The sequence below is a fragment of the Drosophila kikkawai genome, chromosome 3L, assembly GCF_030179895.1.
Source record: "Drosophila kikkawai strain 14028-0561.14 chromosome 3L, DkikHiC1v2, whole genome shotgun sequence".
NCBI classification, from domain to species: domain Eukaryota; kingdom Metazoa; phylum Arthropoda; class Insecta; order Diptera; family Drosophilidae; genus Drosophila; species Drosophila kikkawai.
The window spans coordinates 18,851,009-18,874,976 of record NC_091730.1 but is presented as its reverse complement, the minus strand read 5'-3'; the positions used below and the strand labels follow the sequence as shown (position 1 = coordinate 18,874,976).

At 40.7% G+C, this 23,968-nt stretch overlaps 1 protein-coding gene across 2 annotated transcripts; it reads left to right on the top strand.

The window, feature by feature from the left end:
* The first annotated feature begins 3,824 nt into the window (after positions 1-3,824).
* Positions 3,825-21,261, top strand: ara (araucan). Of its 2 annotated transcripts, XM_017160979.3 has the most exons (5): positions 3,825-4,641; positions 10,666-11,211; positions 14,863-14,978; positions 19,346-19,683; positions 19,747-21,261. In XM_017160979.3, the coding sequence occupies exons 1-5, from the start codon at positions 4,591-4,593 to the stop codon at positions 20,844-20,846; spliced, it is 2,151 nt and encodes a 716-aa protein (XP_017016468.1). In that variant the 5' UTR covers positions 3,825-4,590; the 3' UTR covers positions 20,847-21,261. The 2 variants fall into 2 exon arrangements, with proteins under 2 accessions (XP_017016468.1, XP_017016467.1); XM_017160978.2 differs by having other exon boundaries at positions 19,346-21,261.
* The last annotated feature ends 2,707 nt before the right edge of the window (positions 21,262-23,968 follow it).

Here is a 23,968-nt window from a genome sequence, read left to right as displayed (position 1 = left end):
GAAATCCTGCAGCCTGCAACCCCCGGCCTGTGTTTTACGAAGATCCATCCGACAGGCGAGAGTGTTGTGACAGTTTTTGCCGGCGAATAATAAAAATAAAAATATATTTCATTTTCCATGGGTTCGGGTGTTCTGGGTTCTGGGTTCGGGGTTCTAGATACTGGAATCATTGCCATTTTCTGGCTATTTTGAAATTGATATATGCATAAACCGCAGTGACAGATGTTGCAATTAAAACGGCATAAAAACGGTGGAGGAATTGCCACCACCATCATTCCCATATCCTGGCATATCCTGCCGGAATATATATACATATATATGTACATATATAGCGTGAAAAGTGCGCGCTGTCAGCTTGACAGGCGGACAGCTCAATTGTCAAAATAGGTTTTAAGTGCCGGCAACTGATTTTTCGTGAACTGCGAGTGAGAGCGTGAAGTGCACTTCTTCTCCTCGACTGCCACCAGTATCAATTGCAATGCCAATCACCGAATCTCCGGACCTCGAGTCCCGTCCAGACGCCCGAGACCCAGCGCAGAGGGTGGTCGGTTGTGCGATGTGCGATGTGGCGGCCGCAAATGGAAACGCCCCATGTGGTTGCCACCACTCGTCGGGTCTCTGGCCATCGTGCTGACCCATTGATTGATTGCATTTGGCCCCGTCCGTCCAGTCAGCAGCCAACTGCCACGCCCCCCTGCCGCCTCCAGAAGGTCCCGGTCCGTCGATGGTATGGCAAAAGCGATTGCAAGAGCGCCACTCGTAACTCGTAAAGCGCGCAACACAGCAAATATTGTACTTAACACCCGGAGGGGCACTTGGCCAGGGACTCGTCGCCAATGCACTTGGCGAAAAAACATTGTCCTTTTTGGAAGGGGTTTGTTTTTAAATTAAGAGAAACTCAGAGCTTATATTATATATTCTTACTTTATATATTTTTAAAAAACAGTTTTGTGATGAGGAATTTTTAAGAATAAAATTCTAGAAAAATATTTTCTTATTGAAAAAAGTATTTAATGTTCCTGGCACTAAGTTATTCCTTTAAATTGGTGACAAAATCACCTATTGTTTATAGTCTAGGCATTATTTTTTATTTCAAGTGTGCCCCTTGCTGCTGGGTTTTGCCTTTGGCCTCGCCATGACTTGGCTTCCCTTGGAATTAATTCACGTTTACGTTTGGCGGGGGCAACAGCTTTGGTCATTTGTTGCTTTGAGCTAACACGTTGCTCTCATTTCCCGCCGATGCTTGGCCGCGGTGGGTGGTGCCGCCACCCCATCCCCATTTCCATTTCCTCTCCCATTCCACCAGAGAGCACCACCCACGGCAGCCACGTGGATCTCCCTGATACCATATATCTTGTGCGGAGCGAGGTGAGGACACGCCCAGACCTTATGGCGCAATTCCATCGTGTAAGTCGCACTTTTTCGGTTTTATAGGTTAATTTGCTTTTATTACATTATCATAAAAATAAACAGAAAAAACACAGCAAAAGACAAGCTTGCCAACACACACACGAGAGCATCCGCGCGACAGCCGCAAAAAAAAACATTTGAGGTTTACCTCATGGTATTCACAGTGGACTCGGACCGAGGACCATTTCCGGAACGGAATGCGTGTCCTGGACCCGCTGCGCATTAGCCACGCTCCCAGCGAGTCCTGCGTCCTGCCGTCGCATCGTAAAAAATAGATCATAAAGCGGAAGTCCAAATATGTTAGTGCGTATTAATAGTCAAACTTTTTTTGCTTTGTTTCAAAACTTTACGCAGTGAGCGGAAATGGGAGCACTTTCCCAGGCCAAGTGGTAATCAGTTACTGCTTTTCACCCACAAAATTTAAAACCTTTTTAAAGAATAGTAAAAATATATGGGAGTAAACTTATAAGCTATATTTAGTGGTAGAGTCATGATATTTGATAACAATGTAATGTAATTTAACATAGGATTGAATACTGAACTATTAATCCTTAAAATATTAATTAATATTAATAATAATATTAATGTTTTATTAAATAAATAAATATATTTATATTGTTGATAGATATAGATCTAATATCTAATCTTAACTTACCCTTTTTAGTTGAATAAATGTTTATTAAAACGTTACATCTTAAGACTTGTTCATTGACACATCTGTATTCACTATTAACTTATTATATATTATTTATCAATTTGTATTACAAATTTTTAATTTAATTTTAATTTCCATAAAAGTGTACATGTCATTTTCAATTAGGAATTCGGTCTTTAATTAAAAGACAACCCATTTGTAAAAACATGTTTTTTATCAGCTCTATCTTGTTAACGGATGTATTTTAATAAACATTTTTAATAATGAAATAAGTATTTATAAAAGAATAATTTTCAAAATAACCATAAAATGAAACCTTAAACTGTATTACTAATAATGTGATATATAATTTGGATAAAAACTATAAGGAAAAATAACTATAACAAAAACAAATATGTACAATTTTTGTTCAGATTTCTTTCGTTTTTAAATACCTACATCATGTATTAAGTTAATATTATTTATATCAATTCAATGCTTAAATAAATATTAAATAAATATTATTTTCATCAAGTCAATATGTAAATAAATATTACTTACATCACAACAATACTAAAATAAATATTACAAATATATTGATACCTTTAAACTACTTTTTTAAGAATTTATTGCTTAATACAAATACTCAAATAAAAATACAAAATATACGTAAAGTAGGTGCAAATAAAGGAGCTTAATTTTTTATTCCTCACGAGATTTAAATTGTATAAAATAATACATAAAGTTGTTTTAGAAGAAAACGCCTTCTTCCAGAAGCCGTTAAAAATGTGATTCGAAAGCAATGAATTAAATTAACTAAATATTATTTATTAGGACTAATATAGTAATTTATAAGTAGTGTACATTTTAATAGAAGAAATCTTAAATAAATCTCATTCAAACCCAATTAATTCAAACTTAAATATTTGGTTTGTTTAAAGCTGCTACCAAAAGTGGCGTGATATTTAAGCAGTGAGCAAGTAAAGGTTAACTCAAACCAGATTAGGCTCCGATTAATTGTGGAGGATCGATAATGGGAGTTAAGTTTCGCGCAGTCCGGCGATAATGGTAATGACTGCCGATAAATACAGGCTGCTGCGGAATCCGGTGATCGTATTAACGCTCTTGTGTCGCCACTTAAGGTGGCACCCACCCCTCATCCTTGCTTCCACTTGGCGATCATGGCATCCAGGAGATATACATATATTCCAGAACAGAAACAGAAACAGGGCCGCGAAGTCAGGCGAAAGGTAAACAAACAAATGACACCAAACAAAGGGGCGTTTCCCTGGGAATCAGAGGAAAACAAGAGTTGAGGTGAAAACTGTGGTTCCATTTTCATTTCCACACACATTTACTTTTCTTTTTTCTGTGTGGCCTTTTCTTTCTTTTGTTGGGTGCCGTTCGCACCTGTCCGAAGTTGGCAGGGAGCTCTCCGATTGGTGGATATCCGGCCTGACTTCCAGTGGACTGCTTCCCCTTGTTGGGAAGTGTGTGCGGCAGTGGTGGTGGTGGTGTTGTCGGCACTTCCCAACTGGACTGGCTGGCTGTCTGGCTGGGTGAGCAACGAACCCGAGGGCGTTCCCATCGGTCGTTCCAAGGCGAGCGGCATTCCCGCCGTGGCGTAGCCAGTAGCGTTGTCCCGCTCTGGCAGCAACTGCAGCGGAATGCGCTTCCAGCCACGACGAACGACGTGGACGGGCAGGGGAACGAACGTGACCAAGAGCGGCGCAAGCACCACAGCAACGGCATTCGCAACCAGTTCATGTTCAAACGTTATAAGGTGCACATCTGGAGCGTGTGTGTGCTCGCCTCGCGCTGTTGCCGTCGTTGTTTCCGAAATCGTTACGTTGCGTGTCGTGTGCGCTGCCGCCGCGTTTTACGAGTGAAAGATTCACGGAATAAGAACTCATTTTACAGTCACAGATACGCCGGTTATCCCTGAGATACTTTGTAGTGACAAGTGACACAGATACAGCTGCAAGACCTTAAAAAACACGTGCAATCCTTGAGATACTTTTGGCAAAGCAGTTGCCGCTACAGATACTGCTTTAATCTTTGAGATACTTTTGATTGGCCTAGCAATTTAAGTGAAAGATACTTCTATAAGCAGCGGAGATACTTCTTAAAGGATTGTTTAGTGACAAAAACAGCTTGAAAGTGCGATCCCTGAGATACTTTCATCAAGTCTGGCGCTACTATTCTGCTTGTTTAAGCGTAGTGACAGCCACTTCTTCACTTCAGATACTTCTGGAAGCACTACAGATACTACTGCAATCCCTGAGATACTTTAGGGTTGACCTAATGCTGTGTCCACCTAATCGCTCGTTGTTTGTGAACACACGTAATCGAAGCTGAACCATTGTTTACGTAAAACCCAAACATCATTTGACATTTGATGTAGGAGCTACATAAGTCCTTCAGAAGACTGCCCAAAGGAGAGAGAGAGAGAGTGAGAGAAGGAAAGAGAGAGTGAGAAAGATAGAGAGAGGGAGTGAAAGAGAGAGAAGGAGAGTTATTTAATACCCAAAAAGTCCTGGAGTGAAATGGCTGCCTACACACAATTCGGATACGGAGGCTTTCCGACGGCCTCGCAGGTGGGTTTTAAATTTAAAATGATTATATCGTAAAAAATATAAAGTATATGGTATATAACGATATTAACTTTACCTACAGTAAAATATTAGTTTAATATTTATTACCCCGACTGCACTGTTTTTTAAATAGTTCATGAAAAAGGTTAAACATAAGAAGATTTGAGAGGAGACTGCCATATGATTTCAATTTTTAAAAGTATAATAAAATATATAAAATTCTTTGGATAAAAACAAAGCAGAAATTTTGTTTAAAATATTCTATATATGAATAAATAAATCAAAAATATAAAAATATTACCATATAAACAATACAAATGGGTATAAAATGCTTATTTTTGCTCTATAATTTTTTAACATTTTGTTTTATTATTTTGTGTTATCTAGAAAGTATAAACTATTCTTACATATACCAAATTAAATTTATTCTTTTGGTAACTAACTCACAATTAGGTATATTGGCAAAAGCCCAACATATAGATACAATCCGTTTTATTTCAAGAAACCTAAATCTTATAAGACCCAAGCCTACATGCAATTTTTAAAAGCCTCAAGTACAAGTAGTTTCTTGGCAGCGGCCGCCCCAAAGTCAAAGCTATCTGATCGCTTGATCTTGAAGACCTACCACTACTGTAGGGCAAAAACGCCTCAACTCTTTGATTGTTGCGCTCTTGGACTTTCACATGAAAGGCAGCAGCAAAAAAGCTCCTCCTTAAAGCCAACTCTTTTTGCCATGCTTATGACAGTAAATTGGTAGAAGTAAGCAAAGGAACAATAAATCAGATGCCTGATATATGGCCTGAGAAAAAAGCACTAGCCAGGACTCGGAACTTTTTATGTCAGCTGTAAAAGTCAGTTGCCTTTAACTTTTCGTGAGCATTGTTTAAACTTTAAAGATATGCTGCAGGTGCAACAATAATATTTTGTGCAACATTTTGATGGATCACAGTGCCTGTGAAAGTTATTAGGATACAAATAGTAAATTTATTGAGTTTTTTTCTCTCCTAAAAGATACTCGCACACTAGCCAGTTTAATTTCCCAGGCTGGGATTCCTCGAAGAAGAGCCCGGGACGGAGACTCTTTCCCATTTCGGACCACACGAGTCCAATTAAGTGCAGTCGAAATGAAGAGGGAGGAGGAGGAGGAGGAGTGCAAAGAGCCAGCCAGAGTCGTAGGCAATCAGGAGGTGCAGGCGATGGGGAGGTGCCGATTGAGGCACGCTCAGGTGAAACTGTTGAAAAGTCAATAAAATTCAATTGCGGCGATCGTAAATCATAAAATTCATAACCGTAAAGTGACAGCTGAGGGCAGGCCCTGGGAATGCCTTGGTAGCTACGTGAGCAGCATCTTGGCCCTCCATTGATGAGGAGTTGGACTCTGGGCAAGATGCCGTGCCGATATGCAGTGGAGGTCTCGGTCTCGATCTTGGTCTTCCTCTTGCTCTTGGTCTCACAATGCGAACGATCATCGATGGACCAATGACTTTGGACCCCGCTCTGATCTACTTTACATTGCACTGGGGCGCTCCTCTCTTTTCTCTTCAAGTGGCGCTTGCTGCTATCAAGTTGGTCATCTGCCCAGGGAGAGGAGGATCAAGAGGAGTGCGGGAGTAGATGCGAGTCGGAGGCGGATGGATCCGGGAGCCTGGCAGAGAACTCGGAGATACAAGTCGCGATTAGATCGCTGCGTTTGCGATTCACAGAAATTTCCAAAGCACTGAAACTGGACTGGGACTGGGACTGGGACTCGAACTGGGCACTGGCACTGTGCACACATGGCCAGCAGATCTTATCTGGCCACTGTCGCCTGCCAGTCGTCTGCACAGGCTCCACTCCACTCTTCTTCACTCCACTCATGGACGACATGGACGTGGCCAATTCACATGACCATGGCCCACTGGACTCTCGAGTCTTGACTGGCGCTTCCTCCGTCCTGGAAAGGAATGGAGTGGAGGTGCTCCTCGCTGCCTCATGAATAATGCATTCAAGGAGAACGCAAGGAGCCGAGGAATCTGGCAGGCGCATAGAGCTCCCTATATGGTGTCGCCTATCAGATCAGTTGTCATAATTCTCATATTGTTCGCGATTCGCTGGGAACGCAGCAGCAGCAGCAGCAAGGAGCAAGCACAGCTCCCAGGTCTCGGGACCGAAATGTATTTGCTTTTTACTAATTAAAATCACGCGGCCCAAAAACACAAAAAAACACCTGAATCATTCATTTGTTAAATTTTGATAAATGGTCGTGCGTTTTTTTTTTCTGTATTTTTGTTTTCATCGGTGTCCCTATATATAGTCAATCAGGCGGGATTTTGGCCTCGAAATTCTATTATTCGAACGATTCCCCCAGCATGACTCAAAATTTTTCCTATATTAATTATGAATTGCTCAAAAGACCTTCTAGTGGATCACTCACCTGTAGATTCTACACTTGAATTAGAGAGAAAAAGTGATTTTAGGCGATGATCGATGGTGGGTTTATTAATTAAAGTTGGGTATTCCTTTTAAGAGATTTATAAAATTTTGTTTAAAGGAATCGAGGGAGGAATTGTGCTTAATAGATTCATGTTATTTTGATTTTTCCACATATACATTTCCTATTTTGTTTAAAATTTCCTTGAAAACATAGGGTAAGGTGGGGTAAAGCCGACCTAGTAAATGGTTTTGGCTATAAAATGCTTATTTTACATCGGATAAAGTCGTTATATATACCAAATTAAAGGTTAGACTTTTGCTCAACGTTCTATGCATAGCATTTTATTCATACCTTTGAAAAGTTTTGAGATACAAGCGTTTTACGAAAAAGTTCATTTTTGCTATGTTCAAAAATGATGGGGTAAACCCGACCGCCTATGTTTTTGGTTGATTTAGTACAGATATAACCTAAATATAGGTTTTGCAATGATAAGTCAATCAATGTTATGTTATTTAATGGTAATAAAAGATAAAAGAATTAAAAAAATTAAAATAGCAAAATAATTAATCAGTATCATCTGATTCGCTGCTCAAATAGCTTGCTGGCGTTTTTTGGTTCGAGTTGAACGTCTGGTTGGCTGCGATGTTGATGGTTTTGGTGTGATTGTTGTTTTTTTTGGATTTTTTGCGGCAGGATTTACCCCACTATTTAGAGGTCGGATTTGCCCCACCACGTAATTTTTCATAAAAACGCAATTAAAAAAGAAATTATGAAAAAAAATGAACCAAACTTATATGCACTTTGTAGGACTTTATTCAAAGAATCTAAATCCACTTACCTTTTCATGCGATAACTTTGACAAAAAGAAATATCCTGCAGTTAATTATGCACAAAAATGAAATTCAAAATTGTGAAAACAAACTTGTTGTCGTTTGACCATCTCAATGTTGACTAATAAAATGCTGTCATACCACCATTTACATTGTTTTCGGTGCTCTACACGACAACACTAATATTATTTTGCGTAGTGCTTCCGATTTTCGAAAACAGAGGGAGGTCGGGTTTACCCACACTGTCGGCTTTACCCCACCTTACCCTATCTCTTAAAAAATGAATCCCTTTTCTCTGGGTGTACTCTCCTCCAAAATCGATCCCTTTTCGATCTCCCTTCGATCTCATCTGATAATTATAAAATAATATGCATGTGCTGCGATTTCGATGGGCGAAGAAGGTTCTATTGTCAGATTATGTTAATGGCGCGGAATAATTATGCGTTTTTGGTCGGCATTTAATTTTTGCCCAGAATTTCGCTACGGAAGCCGTGTAAGCCTGGCCAGAAATTGCTGCCAGGATATACAATATATGACCTTTAGGCTGACGCAGGCAGACATTCCGCTGGCATTCGATCAATTTGTAGCTGTCCATCAGCGGAGCATTCAGCTTAATTATAGGTTCGGCAATATATTTTCGCCCAGGCAGACTTTGAAAATTGAGGCAGCTCGCTCGTTTCGCAGATTGCCTGCGGTAATTTTCAGAAGCCTTCTTCGCCAGCATCTGCAACTCCATCTCGATCTTGGCCAAAGGTCTGGGCCTGGGCCTGGGTCTTGGGACTGGGACTGGGCCTGGGTCTGAGCTGCAGACCTGAGACTGCAGAGTCTCCAGCGGACCGACCTATAGGCGTCGGCTGCCACACCCTCATTGATTTCTGGCATTTTTAAATGCCCAACCAGTCTGCTTCTTGGGCTTGGCGCATTTTGCATATTAATTGCCAAGTGAGTGGCGCATGCCATAGGCGAGAAGCTCCTCTTCGCATACATAAAGAAAAAAAAAATTATATAAAGAAAAGATGGAGGACATCAAGCACTTGAAATCGATTTGCGATGTGCGAGGTAATTGATCTGGCCGCCGCCATTTGCAGGCGGATGAAGGAGGCCAAAGGAGGCCAACGGAGTCCAGCAGCAGATTCCCGAATCCCGGCCATTGATTAAGGGAACTTAATCGCCGCGGGATTATGAATCCCGTGCAGCTTCTGCTTCTGCGCTTTGCTTTTCAGCCGGCGGCGCTGATTGTGTGTTAACACCATATTCGCTTACATGTTATCGATGCATCTTGTAATGGGGGCCTTCTGTCGATTTTTCGAATTAAATTCGCTCGCAATTACCCCGACCCGCCGCCTGTGCGGATTTTGTATCTTTGGGATGGGCAAACAACATTGCCGGACATCAATATTTATGAAGTTTCTAGTACGGCAGTTAGCATGACTTACTCGGGCTTTCATCGGCACAAAATTAGCCATTATGCGTGGACGTGTGTGTGTGTATGTGTGCGTTTCCTGTGCCCCAGGTGGAGGGAGGAATCTATTCCCAGGCAGGTTCTTCTTGGAGCACCTTCCTGGCCAAGTTGACAGCTGGTTTATCTAGCTGTTAGCTGTAATTATCTAAAGGAATAATAATACTAATCAATTTTAAAATAATTGTAATCGTTAACAAGAAAGAAAGGGGATTTTTATAAATATAGTTTAGAACTTTTAAAAAGATTCATTTTTGGTTAATATAAATGACAAGTCTAAGCATATAAATATGAATTTGTAGTATTAAATTAGGATGTTAAGTATATAATTTTTAAATATTTAGCTGTTGAGTTGAGTTAACATTTAACTTAGCTTGTTTTAATGTCAAATTATTTATTTTTTTATATATATATAAATATATTTATATATATATAAATAAATATATTTATATATTTATATATATATATATATATATATATATATATATATATTTATCTGGCATTTAAGCTTAAAAACCCCAAAGCTTAACGAAATGTAAAGTTTATCCAGCTGTTACATTTAATTCCCAATAATAGCTAATTCATTGGTCTAATATGTATTAAGATAAATACCACATATTGCTAAAGGTTAGTTTGATGTTTGAAAATTAAATATTTCCCTTCAATAAGGTAACGTTGAGATATTTCTTGGAAACCTCGGCCGGGTAAGTGTGTGAAGAGCCTTATCAGGTCTTTGTATCGCCCATAAGGTGTTCGAAATGACCCTTTGGCAGCCGAGGGAAAATATTTCTCGATCGTCGGGGCCTGTGGTGCTGTCTTTGAAATAAAATTAAAATGGCCCTTTGATTAACATGCATTAGTTATGTAAGCCAGTGGCGGTCTGTTTATATATCACTTAAGGCTATCAGTGAATGCGTTTCGAGTTGTGAAGTGTACCCGCACGGTGGGAAAATGTTTTATCGGATTGATTTTATAAACTAGATTTTAATAAAGATATATCAAGTCACTTTTAAAATAGATTCAACTGTTTGAGTTGGTTTTAGAAGAGAAATGTGCTCAATTATTAGCGAATTTTGAAATTTTTTACTTCTTAAGATATAGGTAAATATTAAGATCATACTAGGTTTATTAAGCCTAAACAGAAAATAATTATATTTAATTTTAAATATTGTTTTAATATCAAAAGTATATTTAACACACATTTTCTCTACGTGCAATAACCTTAATATACACATAAGATAAGGCACTGAAAAGCCGAATTTGTGTTTCAATTTGCGTTAAAGTTGGTCCCATCTAAAGATCCTCCTTTCCTCTCCTCGTTGCAGCTTTTACCGCCGAGTGCCCAGCCAGCGGAGGACTCCTCTGCGAACGTGAACGACTCGCTGGTGATGACAAACGCCCCGGCGATGAGCCCCGCGGGTGGTGCGGACTGCCAGGCGAGCCAGCCATCGGGTGGCGTTGCTGGAGCTGGCGGAGATGCCTCCTCGGGTGCACTCAGCCCCAATGCCCTTTCGCAGAACTCGCAGAATGCCCCCACGGGGGGATCGGTGGTGGCCGGAGCTGGATCTGGGCCAGGAGGAGCGGACTTGGTTACCGGTGGAGGTTCCCTGGACGGCAATGGTGTGGGCACGACGCCCACGGCCGGCGGAGGCAGTGGCTCCTGCTGCGAGAATGGGCGACCTATTATGACCGACCCGGTGTCGGGTCAGACCGTCTGCTCCTGCCAGTACGACTCCGCCCGCCTTGCCCTCTCCAGCTACTCGCGCCTGCCGGCGGCCAGCGTTGGCGTCTACGGGACACCGTATCCCTCGACGGATCAGAATCCCTACCAGAGCATTGGAGTGGATAGCTCCGCCTTCTATTCGCCGCTGGTGAGTGTACTTTAGAACTAATATAAATAATAAATATATGTATAATATTAGGAAATATTTTTGTATCTTAAAGAAAAGGTGTTAAAGTATCTCTTGCTGCTTTGGAATTCTTTTTATTAGTTTTATTAAATTAAAAACAAAAATCTTATAAGGTATTAACAGGATTTTTTTACATTTAAAATCAAAAGATCTCGAACTAATTTTATCTCAAAAGATTTACTTAGAAAAATATAATTTTTTTTTCCAAGTGCCAGGCAACCAGCCATGAGCTGAAGGAGGTGAAGAGCCCCCTGGGCCAGAGGGCTAAATGGATTATCTCAGCGTATGACTTTAATTGTGTAGTCAGTGGCTTTTGTCCGCAGCTTAGGAGGAGGGAGACACCGAACCGACAACGACAACGGGAGAACGACAAAGACAACGACAACGACATCGACAACTAAAACGACAACAAAGCTATTGGCTTTGGCTATGGCTAACAACGACAACGACGATGGCTTGGCTTGTCAATGCAGTCGACTAAATCGAATTATCATTATGGCTGACTGAAGCTCAGTCAAACCTCATTTGGCTCCGTATCGGGGGTTTAGTTTCTTCCCTCCGGAATCCTCACTGGATCCCCTTTCTATCGCCGCCTATCCATCTACCTAATTTATAAGCCAGGCCAGTCCAGCCCGACATCCCCCCCCCCGGATTCCCTACTACTGCCAATCGACTTCCATTGCGATATTTGATACTTTGCATAAAGAAAGGCAAAATCATTGGAAACAAAACATATTGCCCCATGGCCTCAATTACACTCCACTCTCTTCGTGTATGTGTGGGCTAATCAAGCTTATGGCCCAGTCAGTGTGTGTAAGAGAGCACCACACACAACATACACACAGTGGAGGTTAAGGTGATGGGATAACCCTTTGGCAGGCATCTAAAACTTTATCTAATGAAGTAATTTATAATTATGTACGATTTATTGTTATATTATTTTATGTAAATAAAGTTAAAGTTAGTTAAGGGATATTATACAAAATTGTATAGTTTATAAGTTGTGGAACCCACAATTGTTTTTATCTTGTTTCTAGAAAAAATTGATACGTAATCACAATTTTTCAAAGATTTTCGTTGGCAAATTTAATTATTTAAATATTAATATACAATTTAAAATACATTTTTTGATTAATCAAATTTGTTTATTTGTTTGTTTATTTATTAGCTCTTTTGTAATATTTATAAATTCTTTGAGAAGGTTATAACATAATATTGTTATTCTATAATAATTTCCTTTTAATAATTTCTTTCCCTACTCAAATACTATTTTCTCATAGAAAAATTTTAAAAAATCTATAAAAGCCTAAATCATATTTTATCCAATTCTAATTCCCCTATTATTCCGACCTTGACTGTGTTTATATAGTCTCTAAGTGACCGCTGAAATGTACACGAGCACAGCATGACTGAAGCAAAACACACGCTGGCGCTGCTGCTGCTGCTGCTTTTGCTTTGGCTTTGGCTGCTGCTGTTGGCCTGAATGAATGGCAAACACAAGCACAAACACAGTCGCAGACAAACACACAAAATTGGCAACAATATGTATAACAACAATGTGGACAGTATTTAGCCTTGGCAAATAACTAACTGCCCGAGATGGATAGGCCGGACAACGGCTTAGCTGGAAGCGTCCAAAAACAACGAAAAGACCAAATAACCAAATAGCCGAGCAAGTGTTTTATAAGGACAGATAAATAATTTCATCAGCGTGGTTTGTGTACACAATTTTTCGATTTGCGAATAAGAGAGAAGGTTTTTTTTTGGGCAGCATTTTTATTATTTACTGTGAGTTCTATAGATACATGTAAGTGAAAAGAGTTGTTTCAAGAAATGCTATAGGACTTCATTAGTTTTTAAATTAAAAAATGTCGAATTCTTTTCTAGATATTTATTGAAAAGTTCTTTAAAATGATAGTAAATGATAAATTTAATAAGAAATAAAATCAAAGTATAACTCAAATGCCATTGAATTGTTTTTTAAATTATTTTAATGAAATAGAAAATTAGAGTTTACAAGCTTGTGAAGATTTTTATATATTTTTCACACGATTTTAATTACCAAAAATTTTAAAAATAGAATTAGCATAACTTGACAAGATAGTAAACATATGTAACAAAGTTAAATTATGGACACCCCAAAAATGTTGATGTAAGCTTCATGTAAAACATAAAAACCAGGTGAACAATATATAAAAAAACTTAAAAGATATCAAAAAATCAACCTAAAATTTAGCCCAATAAAATTTCTCTAGTCTTTTGCCCTATCTCAGGTCACGTTTCTTCCAAATTAACCTACAAGTTTCATGAATTGTTACTAATTTAAAAGAAATCTTAAAACACTTGTCCCGGCTTTGTCAACAATATTTCCCCAGAGCTGTAATAAGCACATTAGTTTGAATGATCTAATTAATATGAACGAAAACACGGTCTAATCAACTTGGGCGGCTCTCGGCCCAGTACTTCAAAGGGAAACCACCTCCTTGGAGGCAAGGGAGTGATGTAAGAGGCAAGAAAACCCCCCGGGAAAAAGGAGAGGAGAGGAAAAGCAAATGGGGCGGAGACGGCAGCGGCAGCCACCAAAGTGTCATGTTAAATTGTTATTTACAACAACAGGAAATTCATTCGTTCTTCTCCTTTTTTTCGTCTTTATTTTTATTTGGTTTTTTTCTCCCCTTTATATTTGTTGTTTTTTTGTGGCAAGAGAGCGCACCTGACCGACTGAGTGTCTTCTTTATCGCGGACGTCGCGTCACGAAGCGCATACTTTTAATTAAGAAAATATCTCTGGGGGCTCGATAAGATGTCTGTTCAATTTGGAAGCGAGGTGTTAATACGCGGGATCTGGTAGAATCTTACACATCATTTCGATTGGTAAATAAATCGGGGAGACGACCAAAACCACGACGAGATCTCTTTTTTTTTTCGATGGCGATCCGAACCCAATACCAATACCTGTTCAAACGACATTTTGATAAATATATTTGTCACTCGACCGCGGCGGCATCTGAATTGATTCGAGGAGAGCTTTCGGCTCTGGAGGGGGTGAAAAATTAATAAACAACGGCATACATGATGTTCGGCAATTAAAAATGTTAATACCATTTCATAAATCAAGAGCCCACAAAAGCCCGGGTCGACAGGGCCAACCAGATTGGGCCGCTGCCGCTACGGCGATCTGGCCAATAGTTGTCGCTCATAAATCCGGCTGTCATTTTCCGAGGGCATAAATCGCAGCACGCCACAGCCAGACTTGGGAGTCTGAATTGGAATTAAAATTCAAAGTGTCAGTCCAGCAAAAGCCCGATTTTATACCCGTTTAATAACAATAATCGGCGCTCGCTGGCTTAGATAATTTCCGATTTTCGGAAAGTTATGGTTTCTCGGTATCGATCGCTGTATCTGTCGATGAATGTCTCTCAAATATATGGCCAGTATGGCGGCATTTGCTTGTTTTGCCGCGAAATATGTTGCCAAATTATAAATTCCATGTTAACAAAATTGTCAACTTTGGAAACTGTGGGAAAATGCTTTGTTTCGGCGGATTCGAAATCAAATAATAATAACTCAATTCAATTCATTGTGTTAAATTCTGAATTCTTAATCGTTTCAGAGCAATCCGTACGGACTCAAGGACACGGGCGCGGGCCCAGAGATGGGTGCCTGGACTTCAGCTGGACTGCAGCCCACCACGGGCTATTATTCCTACGATCCCATGTCGGCCTATGGGTAAGAGCAATCTCTCTCTTCTTTTAAATTTAATTAAATTTTACGCAGAACAATAATTAATTGCGTCTAATAGAATATAAATAGAAAGCCTTTTAGCGCAATTTAAATACGCAGAGAACCCAACTGCAATTGCTCGTCCATAATTAATTACAAAATATTTGCGAGTACTTGAAATTGATTTGAATTTAATTGCTTGCGGCGGCTGCGTTGCTCCTCCCCTGTCCCTCTCCCGGCTGTGTCCTGCTTTCTTCCTCCGAATTTCCCCTCCGTGCTCTACGGACTGACGATAATAAAATTTGAATTGTTCGAAGCTGTATGAGAGCGCGAAATTATTTATTTATGATTGCTGCAAAAATAATAGCAGTTAATTGCACGCCAGAGCGCGCAACGCACGCTGTACGTCCTCACAAAAAGCATTTATATATAGAATCATGTGTGTTTATGCACTGAGAAAATATAATGGGGAATATGTATTTTAAATATAAATATAAAGTTTAATTTTATTAGATTTATCATTCAAATTTTTTAGAAGCAATTTAACCCATTAAATTATTATATGAAATGAGGTATGGGTAGAGGTATTCATTCTTTCTCATCATCAGTATTTGATTTTTTCTCGAAATAAATAGTAAAATTTTTGCATTTTAAATTACAAAAATGATTTAATATAAAGTTTTAAAAGTTCATTTCGCACCTGAAGAAAATATAAGTAAATTGAACTTATAAATCCCTAAAAGCTAGATTTTAATTTATATTTCCTTTATTTTTCCCCCTGTGTAAGTGCGTGATTTTGTGGAGTATGCTGCTTAATTAGCACCTATTAAATAAATATTTTATTCCATATGCCCAACATTTTTTGCCGTGCATGTACATACATTAATACAAAAAGTATGTGCACACGTGGGTGCATATGCATGCATAAGTGCGTACGCACATACCACACACTCACACTCGGGAGGACGAGGCCCCATTGCCACTACCAGTCCCAATCCCAGTTCCAGACCCAGTCCGAGAATTCCGATTCCAGATCGGGGGGACAGAGCAACTGGGCGACTGGGAAGGCTGTGTGGCATGCAACGGCTGCGGCTTCCCGTTGGACGGTCGCTTTGGGCCGGCTTGCGTGCGGAAAGCCCATGAAATCGAGCTGCAGCTAAGTGAATGAATGAGTGAGTGAGTTGTAAGCGATGCAGCCGAGGGGGGAGCGGGGTGGCGGTGCCGAAGGGGGTGCCCGAGGGGGCGGAGAGGTGTGAGCCGCAAATGAACGCCATGTTGGCCGCCATATTGAGCGGCAGTACATACGCACGTACTTACCGATGTACCGGTGTTGTGTTGGTATGTGTTTCGGCCACCAGTCTGTAAAGTGCACTGAAAAAAAATATAAGTATTTTTTAAATTAGAAGTATAAATGCCATCATAAAACAATACAGATATATTTTTCATCTGGGGAAGAGCAACCTTTATTCATTCATAATCAAAATACAAAGCTATTTCCCATTAAAAAAAATATTACAAAATTGTTTAAAATTATTTTTAAAGCCCACCTTGATATTTAAATATTTTTTCCCTCTGTGCGAAGGCGTGTACATATTTACGGGCTTGACAAAGACATTTAAGAGGGGAGAACGGTTGCGCTTTGTTTTGTTCATAGTCACAAATTGGCACCGTGGAAAGGTGGAAAATCTGACTGACTGACTGACTGTCTCTCCGTCCCTCTGTCTGTCTGTCTGGCTTGGATGGAAATTGCAGGGGGTCGAGCAAAATGGAAAAAGGGAACAAGATGGGGGGTGTGAGTCTCCGCCTGAGTGGGGGGTGGCACTGACAGCCATCGTAATTACCCAGTGACAGGCATGCCCGTGTCTGCTCACGGGAGCGAATGTCATTTTAATGCTGGCATTATTTGTTCGAAATGTACGAGTAAATCGCAACTCGCAGATAATGGCCGCCGTAATTGGCGGCTCCGGCCAAATTGCATGTGTTTCGCGTAGAAGCTACAAATGTAAATGTGTGTAAGCCGGTCTAAAACTAATAAGCGCACCATTCGGTCATTCCCAGTGACTGCACTGTAGAATAATATTATTAGGGGATTTTTAGAATATCTTTAAGCTTGGTAATAACGAAAATAAGTGGTTGTTTTGGGAAATGTTTGTTTAAAAATTATTAGAAAGCATTTTTGTTGAAAATTTTATGGGGAAAATGTGAAATGTGAAATATGTGAAATGCTAGACTACTCAAGAATATATTTATTAAAAGGCAAATGCATTCTTGTTTTTTTAAATAAAATTTTGAAATCTGGTTTACTGGACTTTAAATGAAAAAATATTTTAGAAGGCATTGTTTATGTATTAAAAATAATATTTATTGTTTCCAGTAATTCAATATCCTTCATTGAGGATAATTTCAATGTAAAATTAAGCACTTCAAGCCTTTTCTAATTAAAATTTAACTGGTTCTAGAATTAAAATAAAAAATATTTTATTTACTTAATTTAAAAACAAATGTCCCCTGTTTTTTTTCGAGTGCTAGCAACCATATAGCCATAGAGCCATAGAACCGTATCCGTCGCCCTGTATTTGTGTGAACAAGAATGTGATTTGTTAACAAGATTATGGCCCGCTAGGAACAGCAGCAGCAGCAACAGCAACAGCAAGTAGCAGTAGCTACTGCCGCGGCCAAATCATTTTTGTTTACGAGTTATGCCAAAAGAACGCAGACACATGTATGCCGGTACATGCATTTCGCGGCACTGCAATTATATGGCGAATACAAAAATAGGATGCGTGCCAATTACGGACAAATTGATGTTGTGTTAGCTTGTAAACATAACAGCACAAAAAGCCCACAAAGCGTATCACTCGAATCGAATTCAGCCAGCAATAGAGCCATAGAGCTATAGAGAGCTATAGCCACCGAACTACGCGATAATCATATGGTCGGGATATTATAAAACCGCCTTCGAACGATGTTACGGGTTACGTGCCAGAAATTACGGGCTTCTCGTGCCTCCCGTCATGGTCATTGGACAAATCTGATTTCTTGTCTGGACCTCAAATACAGTGGAAACTCTCATTGGGCGTACATAAATTAAGGGAAACCTTAAATCTTGCTGTAAAGGGGTACTTTAGCGGACAAACTCTATTGAGCGGACAAATCTATTGCAAGAAAGGGATTTCTGGAGGGAAACTGTTTAAAGCGAATACATTTTTTTTTAATTTTTTAAGATTTTTATTCTGAATAATGACAAATTTGGATAAATCATAAAATTGTAATATAAAATAGCTGCAGCTCTTTTCAGTTTCTCTAATTAAAAACTTTAGAAGTTAAAGGATGCAATTTTATTTTAAATAGAATATTGTACTTTAACGATGATAAACATTTTATTTCCCTTGAACAAAAAAAAAAAAAACCCTTTCAGTGAAAGTCTCGCTGTATTTTTTGAATTGTACCTAAAAACCACGAATCCTCCTCCAAACTCTTGTGCTAATCACTGGCAACATCCTCCTCCACACTGTTCACAATCAGAGTACACTAGCACTACAACAAAAAGCACAAAAAAAAAGGAAAATAAAAAGAGAAAGAGAAAAAAACAAGGAGAAAGGACGTTAAAATTTGCATTCGACGGGCAGCGGTTCCGAGTTTCGTTCTTTATCTTGTTGTAAAATTCACCGCACACAAACTGTTGATTGTGGCTCCATAAAAATCCCATGAAAAAGCAAGCAAAACGGGGAATAAAAGAGGACGAAAAGGGATTGGGAGTGGCAGCGGGAGTGGGTGTGGGTCTGGGCAGAAGACCCGAAAGTGAAATGCCCGGCGAACGGATGAGCCGGATGTGCAGCGGAGAGTACGCATGGGCTGGGGCTTAATTTTAGCTAGGAAGTGCTGCTGCTGCTGCTGCTGCTGGAAGGGATTCCCACAGGCTCTGGTGGGTTAAAAAATGTGCGATAAGTGCACCACCATGGCGTAGGAGGAGGAGGAGTGCTTGCACCCACTTGTCGTCCTCGTTATTGCCGGAGACGCTGTGTTTGGACTGCTGTTGCTGCTTTTTGTGGCCGTGCCCTGTTTCACAACTATGTTTTACAATATTTTGACGATGTATTACACTGGCAGGACGACGATCCCGAGTATCTCTCCGGGGAGAGTTCAGCTCAGGGATGTCCAGGGGGGATAGGAGAACATCAATTTGAGTTTTCCGCATTTTTAATGAATTTCCATGTTTCTGTGCTGATGCATTTTTTACGGGGCATGCAATTAGAGAGAGAGAGCTAGCCGCTAGCTAAGGAAATCTCTTAAAGGAGATTTACTATTTTTTAAATTTAAAATATTTTTTAAATTATTAAATTATTTTAAATATATTTTCTCTTCCTTTCCAGCTATGGAGCCAGCTACGATCTGGCCGCTCGTCGCAAGAACGCCACGCGGGAGTCCACAGCCACGCTGAAGGCCTGGCTGAATGAACACAAGAAGAATCCGTATCCCACGAAGGGCGAGAAGATTATGCTGGCAATTATCACCAAGATGACGCTCACCCAGGTCTCCACCTGGTTTGCCAATGCCCGGCGGCGACTGAAGAAAGAGAACAAGATGACCTGGGAGCCCAAGAATCGCACCGATGACGACGACGATGCCATGGTGTCCGATGATGAGAAGGACAAGGAGGACTTGGAGCCGGGCAGCAAGGGAAGCCAGAGTGGCAGTGGCCTGGCCAAAGGTATAGGACTTGGAAGCCATTCCCCAGGGTTAAGTACTCAAAGCCGTCCTTTCTTTGAACCAGATGAGACCAAAGAGGAGGAGGACGCCATAGACGAGGACCAGAAGTGCTTGGGTCAGCAGGCCAATATCCTGAGGGCAGGCTTCGGCTATCCCTCGGCGGGCAGTGGTGGCTATCATGGAGGCGGAGGTGGCTCCGCTGCTGGTGGCTATCACCCGTATCATCATCAGCATCCCGCTTACTACCAGCCGGGTCAGCAGGGCATGCTGCCATTTCATGAGGGTTCCGGATCCGGGTCAAAGCTCCACGGGGACAATGGGGAGCCAAAAAACCAGCTAGGCCGGGACTGTGGCGTGCCGATTCCAGCTACCAAGCCGAAGATCTGGAGTCTGGCCGACACAGTTGGCTGCAAGACCCCGCCGCCGGCCTACATGGGCCACCAGGGTCACCCAAATCACTCGATTCCGCTTCAGCAGCAGTATCCCCCGGTGCAGCAGGAGGCGGCAGGCCGGGATCAGATGTTCAATGGTGCCGCCGCTCCCTACCTGAGGCCGCACACCACGGCTTACGGGGGTTTTCTAGGGGCTACGACCCAGCAGCTGCATACTACGAACAGCAGCAACAGTATGCCCTACACCAGCAGCAGTATGCCCCAGCAGCAGCAGTCGCAGCTGGAGCAACTGCATCCGCAGCAGCTGGCGGGGGGGCTGCGGAGCAGCGGGAGCAGCAGTTCCAGCGGCACGCATACGCCTACCATCCTTACTACGGGAAGTTCGAGCGGGGCCCAGCAGCTGCAGCTGCAGTTCCAGCGGCAACAGTTCCAACAATCTCAGTCCACAGCGAGTCAGCGGGCGATGGGGTTTCCCGAAGCCCAACCCGATACTCCACCCCAAACTCCGCCGAATATGAAGGTGCTGAACGGAGCTTTGAGTCTCCTGCCTACCGCTACTCCAGCCCCTACGATCGCTACCTGTCGCAGCAGTAATGCGGCCCAGTACAACGGCTACCCGATGAACTTCTCCCGGATTGGGGAGTATTCGCCGCGAGAGGACTACGGCAGTGGGAACAGTAGCAGCAGCAGTACCAGCTCATCGTCCTCGCCTCTTCAGCTGCAGCGGAATGAGGCAATGTTCCGGCCGCTCTTCAAGAAGTTCGTAAACTAAGGGGATCAGTGAGAAAAAAATACGTTTTGCCTAAAATCTCTAATAAAATCAAAGAGATCTTGCTCAGCGTCTCTGAATAAAATCAAAGAATTAATTTTTGATCAGCACTGCGTCTATAACTGGTATTTAAGAGGCCCCATGGGGATCGTGTAATATTCATTGTAATCGTATACACCGCGTAAAACAACTTCAAGTTTCATTCGAGTTATGCATCATGTATTTAGAGTACCAGATCAAATGTTTCTCTTCGAACCGCAATGTAAGCTTAGGCTAAATACTAAACTAGCGCAATAAGATTGTAAACTGTGATACGTTTTTCATTGTCTAACAGACTTCACACTAAACACTTCGTCTATATGAACACATAATCTAAATAATTTTAAATCGTTTAATAAAATTCTTTATAATCATGAAAGGTTTGAGTTTCTTTTTATAATGGAAAGAGGGAGTTGGTTTTTTACAATAACTTGAAGGTAAGGGAAGGTAAGTTTCAGCTTAACTATAAGTCCCTCATAGAGTTTATGTTCAGAAAATCTATACATGAAAGCAATTTTTTTGTATAGAACATTTTAGTTTAATAATAGCAAATGGCATTCCTAAATTGCGACACATTTCAGTAGTTATCTATTTATTATATATTTTTCTGTCACATCTTTTTTCTTCTAGAAAATATCTGCTAATTACCTTCTACCCTTCAAGGACAAATTAACATTAATTTATAGTTTGAACATTTGTTCTAATTCAGCGACAGCAACAGCAGTCTTTTGAAATGAATATGGCGGTAAAACCAGTGTCATTAATCGATTGCAAATGTAATATATTATTATTTTTTTCTCTTTGCCCAAATTGAGGCCAGGCAAAAAAGCTGAAAACATGACGTACAAAAATGGTAATGATAGGTGTAATTAAGCATTTTTATACTCTAGCAAGAGGTATGATTCAACTAAAAACTGATAAGGTATTTACAATGCACTACTATTAAAAAATAACAAAATGATTTATTAAATTTATCTTTAATATTGGATTAAGGTAGGTCTTGCTTAATTCTTTTTTAATTATTGGAAGGAGTATGCAGATTTTCTTAAAAATACATATTTTTATAGGTCTTCAGAATAGTTTATTTTCACAATTTATTGTTAAGTTTAGTACCTATAGAATTTCGTTATAGTTAAATATTTCATTTAGCGCTTTTATTTAAAGATTTATTTGAATTTATTTCCTGCTAAAAAACAGACAATAAGTCCAAATATGAAATACATCAAGGGTCATATAAAAAAACAATGAAATACAGAACAGACAAATTTAAAAATTAGAGTTTAGGAAACGGTGTAAACGTACAACTTGACAAATATAATGTTTTTAGGGGTTAAACGGCTAATTTTAGACACTGTTTTTAGTTTCTTATCACACCCATAAGATCTTTAATATATATATTTAAAGTTTTAATATTAAATATTATATTTATAAATAAAGAAGACCAGACTTCCCACCAGATCTGGTTAAAAAATAAATAAAATGTGATCTAATGAGGCATGGAAACCCACTCAATCATTACTTAGATCAAGCCTGCTCTTCTTTAACACAAAATCTCGGGACATTTTGAAATTTAAATATATAAATTATGATATGATACCCACAGGATTAATGAAATTTTTTTTCTTTCTGTGTAGACATTGCCGAATCGCCGCAGAAATTGTCAAATGCGAGACATGGACAATGCCGCATTCGTAGCGAAAAAGCACTCGAAACGCGAATGGCGGCGGCATCTCTGGGCCCGGGGGTCTGTGGGCTTCTTACCTGGGGTTTGAGTACACCGGGGGAAGTTGGCGCGTTTATGGGGAAAACAATTTGTAACGACTATCGCCGTTTGATAAATTAACATTTAGCGGCGGCTCGATTATGCAACAAATTGCCAATTGAATTGAAATTGACAGCCGACGAAGGCAGTCGTCGCGCTGAAGAGACCAATTCCGAATTAGCCGATGCGGCGATGCCATTCCTCCGCTCGAATTTGTAAGTGCAAGTGATTAATTTGGTTTCGTTTGACACAGTTTACACATGTAAGTGGCCAGCGGGACAGGTGGAAATGGAGCCAAGAGCAAAGATGCCAAGTCTAGAGCCCAGATCCAGTGTCTGGCCACATGTCGAGTGGCGCTTTGGGGTTCGGGAACTAATTTCTTAAACGGTTTGCCAGTAATTCTATGGTGCCATCAGCGGGACATTAGTTCCGTTCCCATAGTTTACTTAAGGCCAAGTGCCCCGCTCGCTTTATGGTCGTGTTTTACAATGCTAAATGACCGCGCCGGGCATAAAATTTCCCATTACACATTGGGGTCCAATCAGTAAGCCGGGTAAATTAATCGCATCACGGCGAGATGGAGAGTTCGGAGCTCTGTCCCGGGGATCCGAGATCCTTGGCTTGCTTGTGAAGCGATCTCGTTTATGGGTCATAAACCATGGGATCCCGCCACTCGACATTCCCTGGCATTGTCTCGGTTTCAGTTCGGTTTCGGAATCGGGATCGGATCGGATTGGGTCGGATTGGATCGGTCACCAGCGGCGAGGATATACGACAGTTAACTTATCTTGCATCCACTTAACGTCTTGCGGCCATAAATCAATCCAATGGCCGAATGCTCGATGGCAGCCAGCAGGCGAATTAATCACTTTGGAAATTGTTACCCATTTGGAAACTTGTCGCATTTGCTTGAGTCTCTTCTCTCCGACGAGATCTGGCGACCCGTTTCCAAGTACCACAGAGAGACTGGACTGGACTGGACTGGATGGGACTGGAGACTGGGGACTGACTCGTGTGTGGGCAATCCTTCAACACCATGTGAAAATCACGGTAATTTATTATTGACAGTCGCAGTAGTAGGTACCGAGTCGTATTTGTGATTAGTTACCTTCTTTATGCCTAGATCCCAGACGCTGCTCGGGGATTTGGGCAGTCGTCATCATGGTCAAGTGGCATCAAGGGGCTGTAGCCTCTTACAAATGTCACGGAAACATTTCTCATCTAGTCAAAGTGAATGGCACATCAATTTCTATCTTCTTTTTTTTTTTGTTCAAAGTGTCGAAAACGGTAAGCGATTAAGTTGATTTAATACCACCGCTGCTTT

Bases quoted from the DNA above. Each gene is read 5' to 3' on its own strand.
- ara (XM_017160978.2), top strand. From the start codon at position 4,591: ATGGCTGCCTACACACAATTCGGATACGGAGGCTTTCCGACGGCCTCG. The intron at 11,212-14,862 runs GTGAGTGTACTT...TAATCGTTTCAG, and splicing joins CCGCCTTCTATTCGCCGCTG to AGCAATCCGTACGGACTCAA. The intron at 14,979-19,345 runs GTAAGAGCAATC...CTTCCTTTCCAG, and splicing joins GATCCCATGTCGGCCTATGG to CTATGGAGCCAGCTACGATC.